This window comes from Triticum urartu, chromosome 7 (genome assembly GCF_003073215.2).
Source record: "Triticum urartu cultivar G1812 chromosome 7, Tu2.1, whole genome shotgun sequence".
Lineage (NCBI taxonomy): Eukaryota > Viridiplantae > Streptophyta > Magnoliopsida > Poales > Poaceae > Triticum > Triticum urartu.
The window spans coordinates 6,370,247-6,377,698 of NC_053028.1; the positions used below are offsets into that span (position 1 = coordinate 6,370,247).

A 7,452-nucleotide genomic window follows, 5' to 3' on the forward strand; every position below is an offset into this window, starting at 1 on the left:
CTAGCTATGAACATGCATCTCTCTTTATCTCTCAGTAGTTGTATATGTGCATGTAACTGAGGGAATACTACGGAATATAACAGGTAATGTGTCTGCAGGTTGACGCACCCTTCACACAAACCTCTCCACGCCCTACCCGGCCGCTAAGAGAATGAGTTTTCAGTCCTGGAACCATCCTGCGGCGGTGCAGCATATTGTGCGCAATGAACAAGCCATAGTCGACAACCTTACTGAAGATAACGCGACAAGGGTGTTGGCTAGCAGAAGGACAGCAGAGGGCGAACAGTTGTACTTAGTCTATGATCAGGGTAGTGCTGGGACTAGTCCCCCAAATAAGCTGCTCGTCAAGAAGTTCCACAATGCGAACCCAGCGCTACAAGTAGACGGCAATGTCATGTACCGCTGCAACTCGGAGATGTTCCTGTTAGCCAACATTTCTCACAAAAACATCATCAAAGTTGTAGACCATATCCAGAGGGAAGACGCAATCATGCTCATTTATGAGTATCCGGTTCATGGAAGCCTTCGATCCTGGCTGCACCAACCCATGGATGCCGGTCGGCACCTGAGCTGGCCGGACAGGAGGGGCATCGCCATTGGTGTGGCCAGAGGGCTCCGCCAGTTACACCACAGATGCAACAAACTGTTTGTCCACCACAACATCAACTCTGAAAACATCTTGCTTGATCAGAATTTCAAGGCCGTGATAGCCAGCTTTGGCGCTGCACAGGTTAACATGGCGGGGCTCGGCCAACCCTTGCCAATCACGGACCTGCGTCCTGGTAACTTTGGGTACGCAGCTCCAGGTAATGGAATTCTGTCTTAACTTTTGTTAGTTACAGTGAATTATTATGTCTTAACTAGCTTGGTCTTTTAACTAATACTACAAATGATTAACTGCAGAATATGGGTTGGGGAAAAACCAGCTGACGGAGAAGGTAGACATTTACAGCTTTGGAGTGCTGATGCTGGAGCTTGTCACAGGGCGGATGACCAATGAAGCTACAACAGATGGTCATTTGGCGAATTGGGCACAGAACAACTTCCGTACACTGATGGCGAACCAACAGGAAGCATTCCAGAATGTTGTGGACAGGAGCATACCAGATCAAGCACGGTACAGGGAGGAGATGGCAACTGTGTTCATGCTGGGCGTGGATTGCACTACTGTGGATCCGAAGGAAAGGCCATCCATGCGGATGGCTCTCAAACGACTCCGCCGCTGCCGTTGGCGTGCCCCATTCCGTGGCCTCCTCACCGGCTTTCTGATGTGACGCTCGTTGTTTTTTTTTTTTTGAAAGAACATTCACGCATGCATGTATGGACCATATGATGACTCGTTTGAACTAATTTGAATAACGTGGACTGTTCTACCCTTTTCTCATAACATTCTATTGCCCTATTGTGTTCAGTTCACCTATGCAAAATTCCGCTGCTTAGTCTCCTTCTCTTTGTGCAAACTCTTCTTGCTGCTAGTTCTGAGGACTTGAACAAGTAGTATCTGAACATAACATTATCCCCGGGATTATTATTATTTACATTCTGCAGGATCCCGCAAAAACGAGACTTCCTTTGTTTCTCCTTCATTCAGGCTCCTAAGTTGTGCATATTTTTTAGTTACTTATTTAAGAAGAGCGGCTTAGTATATTGCCAACGGAACCTGAAGAATTCTTCAGGACTACATCCCAAGCTCTTTTGCCATATACTTTTCTTGATATATTCTGCCTGTGTAAATGTGTAGATTCACAACGCTTCTCGGTATGGATGGATGGATGGCTTCATTAGTGTTCTCTGATGGGCAGCACATTGATCAGGTAACCTCACTACACTACTCGATATGGTCGTAGAATGCTTTTATGATTAACTAAGTAGTATAGTTAAGCATCATCTAGGTGACTAGGAGTGAATTTGCAAATAGCTCATATATAGGTAAACAATCTCCAACATAGTTATTAGTGGGTTTAATTTCTCTATACATAATATTTATTTTTCTTTCCGTGTATAGATTTCTCATGTACTTTGTGTGTTATGCTTTCATTTTAATATTTTTTTTCCGAAGTGAAGTCTCTGTCAGTCCATGTTTATCTTCTGGCCTTCAATCACTGGTAGAAAACAGGGCCTTTAGTCCCGGTTCGTAAGGGCCTTTAGTCCCGGTTCTGGAGCCGGGACTAAAGTGTCGGTACTAATGCCCTGACCCTTTAGTCCCGGTACCAATGGTTGTGGGCCAGGAGCGAGGCCCATTGGTCCCGGTTCATCCCACCAACCGGGACCAAAAGGTCTAAATGAACCGGGACTAATGCCTTAGCCGCACGAACCGGGACCAATGCTCACATTAGTCCCGGTTCTAGACTGAACCGGGACTAATGGGCTGAGCCGGCCTGGACCATAGCCCTTCAGTTACTAGCTTGGTTTTTTTTTCAGCCAATCGGCTACCTAATTCAATGATTAGTATCAAACGCTGGACCAGTTTTAATAACGTTATAGAAAAATATGCCTCATGTGCTCTGATTCTAAGATTTTAGATCGCCATTATCATTCTCATGCATATGGTTTTCGTGCATGTTGTATAAAGGCTTTTGTGTTTCTGCACCAGTGGAATGCATTCCAAATTTGCATTAGACTATCAGATCTTAGTTGATGTTGCACTTCCTCTTTGGGGAAATTCTTTCACCTTGGTTCTTAACCGAGGGAAATTCTTTCTGCCGTAGTTTACCTATCACAGATCTTATCGCTTAGGGCTCTTTTCTTGTTTTTTTAAGCGTCTACACATAGCTTTGGTCTTATATGACTTTGTTATTTGTCGGCGTGTTTTTTATGTGTGTGTGTGAGTTGGTGTTGGCTGTGTGCATCCTAGTTATGCAGAGGCCGGGTGTGTGCTCATGTGTTATGTATCTTTTTGATGCTTCATTTTTAGTTAATAAAATCCATCCTTTATAAAAAAAAACTATTTATCTTAGGGGAAATCCTTGGACTTCAGCGCGACCTAGGACATCTTAGAATACTTGTATTTTGTCTTTTTTTTTCTTACTTTTTGAGACCGAATTTGGTTTGGCTATGTGCATCTTAGTTATACGGAGGCCGGATGTAATAATTAAATCTTTTAAGTAATTATAAAGCGCCCATTGTCCAAAAAATATATTTTATAACTTACATTTAATAGCAAGATAGGCATATGCTAATATAATGAACACCACATTTGGTCTGAAGAACATCAAATGTACATGCACTAACTCGTAGAAATAAACCTCCATACTACCATCAAGAGCAAGTGCCCCAAGATACCATTTCTAGGGCCAGAATTATTTCTGAGCCGGAGTTCAGACACTACAACAAGAACCCCCCTACAGCAACGCATCATTGCGTTGCCAAAGGTCCATATAAGCGTTGGTAAGGTCTACACCAACGGATTTGTATGCGTTGCCGTTGGTGGCGTTGGAAAGGTCTACAACAACGTATATGCATCCATTGGTAAATGGCGTGGAGAAGTGTTGTAAGATAGAAACGGATAAAGTCAGAGCCCAACAACGCTTCACATGCGTTGGTGGATTATAAATGAGTATTGCAATGCCTAGTGCATTGCATGAAAAATGCACGATATTTTATATATCACCATCCAGAATTATTAGGTCAATGCCGATATTGCACAGGGACATAGTATAATAAATAGAAATTTCTCATATATTAAATCAACTTGGTTGCATTACAAAGGACACGATACAAAGATTACAACATGTGAAGCTAGTAGTAATCCTACTGTTGACCTTGCAACCAACGTCTCAGCCATTCTGAAACATTGACACCGAAAATATCTGAAACATAATGATTGAAACATTGGCACTGGACATGGAATTCTAAGACACAATGTGAAACTATCTAATAGCACTCCTATTCTTGACCAATATCTGAGCCATGCATCATCGAGTACAGCAATCTACAACAAAGAAACGAAATAGGTTAATAGGGCAAAAAAATTGGAAGGAGGAGCAACATGGAAAGGTCGAAGGCAATGTGATAGTTAATCTTGCTGCATGACTAATAATTTTGACTCTTTTTAGTAGTTATAAAAACTTGTAAGATTTTGCTAATGTAGCATCAACGCGCAATACCAAGAATTCATTACCAAGTTTAACATCATCAACTTTAGATTTATATTCGGGGTCGATACTTTGGATTAAAGTAAGAGGAGCATTGTTGTTCGGATGTGTCCAGTATAATATTTGTAGCTAACAATAGTCATTTTAGCTTACAGTACACTAACTCAGCCTGTTTCATTAGTAAGTTTCACCCTGTTAACAGAAACAAAGTGTTTTATAGGGGTGGGAAAATGTAAGGCAGGCATAAAGTAGTTGATGAATTGTTTAACCTAATCTAACCGAAATGAGTCTTATCTCACAGAAGCAGTGTTCTCTTGTACAAATTAGGTAGGAAAAAAAAGAGAAGCATGTGTAAGATAATAAAATGTAGTCAAGTAATGCTATTAATACTCCAAACTTTCCATTCGATCCGGTGAAGAATCATTTACGCAATATAGAACTACTATCAGAAAATACCTCCTAGTAAATCGAGCTTGGCACTAATATGTTTTAGCGCCAGCAACATCGACTTGGAACAATCTAGTCTCTGTAACCTGCTGATTTGGCATATGCATTAGTAATCTATGTTCGGTTGTGCTCACTGAATCGATGGCATCAAAATAGCCGAACACATGTGTACGAAAAATTTAGCGTACTCTTTATTCTTTTATATCAGAACTCTTACATAAGCTTGCTTTTTTACGGAAAAACTCTTGCACGACCTGGTTCCATGATATGACCTGCTACATGGCCAAAGCAATCCAAACCTACGCTGACTTAATAGCATCTAGAACGACTCAGACTGCAGTGCCCTTTTACTAGACTAGTAAGGCATGCTGAGTCCAAGACATACTAGTACAGCATGTAGGCTACTAGCTATGCAAACTCATTGAACCATATATGGACTACAGAACACAAATGCTTACGACATGCAAACGAGACATGTTGGAAAACTAACTAATCAACCTATCAAAATTAGACTCAAACTTGGCTAGTTAAACTAGCATGGACACCTACCAAACTACTTAAAATGATTCTAACAATTTAGAAGACCACACCATTAGTGCAGTGCCAGGCTGCCAACGTATCAGTATATGCCAACATTTACTAAATAGGTTTCGCTTTCTTAGTTCACTTGTTTACCGAGAACATGGAAACTTAGAGCAGTTCCAGTATGCTCTTCTTTGTCACCATGGTTGCCGGATGCTCAAACTGTTGGCCTGAATAGGTAGAGGAGAAGGTTCTAAGTATTACAGAGAAGAGGAGATCCTAGTAAGATCCAATAGTTTGGGATCAGTGAATTCGACGTACCTGACACACTTGCACAGTCGCCGTATCTGATCGCTTAGGTGTCTGTTTATGCTTGTTAGTAACATCCCACCACCATAGTGTGCCTGTATGTCAGGGAAGCAGAGTGCACAAGAGGAATAAGTTTGACAGTTTAAGGAGAATATGTTACAAACAAGATAAGATGTGAGAGGCACCTGGCCAAGAGTTTGTGTGCTGACCAATCATGCATCATTCTATCTTTGGAAACGTCTGTGGCTCCCCACAAAATACAAATTAGTACAGAGATTGCAGGAATTCAGAAGTACCCGTATTTCCAAAAAAAATGCACTGAACTTGATTTAAAGGTGAGATTTCAATAATATGAGTCAAATACATATGACGAGAATATCAAGGTACGATGTTCTTGTAACTCACGTTCAAAATTTATCAATTATTTAACAGTTTATATTGGATAACATGAGTGTAAGAATTATTTCCATCTGAGCTTTTGCATAAAGTTAGAGATTGAGGTGTGCACATTTTTACTGAATAAGAAGCTGAAACTAATATAACTTTTTGTAGGGGAAAACAAATATTACATCAACCGAAAAGATAGAATAAGATACAAATTCACGTTTTCCTTACTGTAACATGAACTAGCGAAAACATCCTCACCATGCTATACACAAATGACTAAAATAATTCTCAAGGCTTCTTTTGCATATTCATGGATTCTCCGGATTGCAATGCGTAAGTGTTGTAGATCGATCTGTTAAGAAACAGCAGATGCACACACATAGTAAAAGACAATATCAGAACTTGTGAGTGTAGATGGAATAAATGATTATAGAATAAAGACAAATATTGGGACGAACGGATGCAAGTAGGACTTATTTAATTAATATATTGTACATTTAACACCAAATAAATAACGATTTAGTGTATTGAGAAGGGGATTCTCAATTCGAAATAATTATGCTAGTATCATGGACCCATAATTGCACTTACATGATGATTTTTGTAGCAATATTCTTCAGTGACATACATGGTCGCATATGGTATATCGCTGATACACTATCTCACTCTAATTTGAACCAAGTTGATTTTTTTAATAAGAAGACACTGCGTTGATCTTATTGAACAGGTCATGCTCATTGCTAGTATATACTACTAATCCAAGAACGCATATCATATGAATAGTAAAGTCTAACCATAACGCATGACAGAGTACTACCCATCCAGAATTAGTACAGATTGACATATGGTGAATCAGATCTAGTAAAAAAACACCAGTACCAGACATGTCAACTTCGGAGGTAGAAGAGGCAGAGTACCATGTCAAGCCCAAGCCGGCTGCCGTGCGTGAGGTGATGCAAGGGTACTGGGCGATAAAACGGAGCCCCCCGAGCCACGCTGACGACGCGTGGCGGCTAGGCTTGTTGCGGGGAGCGTGTGCAGGGGCGCGGTGGACGGGGCGAAGGATCTGAGAAGAACATAGAGGGAGTGGGGCAGGCTGGTGAGCAGTGGGTTGGGAGTCCGCCGGAGCTTCCCGGAATCGGAGTTTGGCGCGGTGTGACAGAGACAGATAGGCATCAGGGGAGAGAGGTCGTCGGGAGGGGAAAAATGTTTTTTGGCTGTGTGATATTTAGATGGAGGGGACGCAGATAAGGTGGAGGTGGGTACGGGGAGGTTTCCCTTTGTGGGGGAGGTGGGGGTGGATCCGAAACAACACATATCCTAACTTCGTTGGTAGATATGCGTTGGTGTACGCGGGTGTTTGTTGTAGTGAGAGAATTCATGCTTCATGGTTTCCTCTAAAATAATGAAATGAACTCTTGACTAAACTATGATTTCTCCGAGGAATCTTATTTTTTAGGGTATCTGACACATTTGATGCCTAAAAAGGCGCACACAAGCAGTTGGGACACACATGTATTATACTAGTACATGTCGACAAAAAGAAAGCAAAACCTAGGAGCTTTCTTTTTTTCATTGTTTGGTAAGGGACTGAACAAAGCTGGCAGTTGAAAGTAACTAGCAACGGCCGGTCTTCCAAGCTTGTTATAATTATTAGGTCAAGATCCAACCTCGTTTTCGTCAAAGTCCTGGC

General features: G+C 41.3%; 1 protein-coding gene across 1 annotated transcript; it reads left to right on the forward strand.

Moving 5' to 3' along the window:
- Positions 1 to 1,348, forward strand: LOC125524047 (receptor-like protein kinase 7). The gene is made up of 2 exons (XM_048689123.1): positions 1 to 806; positions 904 to 1,348. The coding sequence occupies exons 1-2, from the start codon at positions 152 to 154 to the stop codon at positions 1,272 to 1,274; spliced, it is 1,026 nt and encodes a 341-aa protein (XP_048545080.1). The 5' UTR covers positions 1 to 151; the 3' UTR covers positions 1,275 to 1,348.
- Positions 1,349 to 7,452: the final 6,104 nt, after the last annotated feature.

Bases quoted from the DNA above. Each gene is read 5' to 3' on its own strand.
- LOC125524047 (XM_048689123.1), top strand. From the start codon at position 152: ATGAGTTTTCAGTCCTGGAACCATCCTGCGGCGGTGCAGCATATTGTG. The intron at 807-903 runs GTAATGGAATTC...GATTAACTGCAG, and splicing joins CTTTGGGTACGCAGCTCCAG to AATATGGGTTGGGGAAAAAC.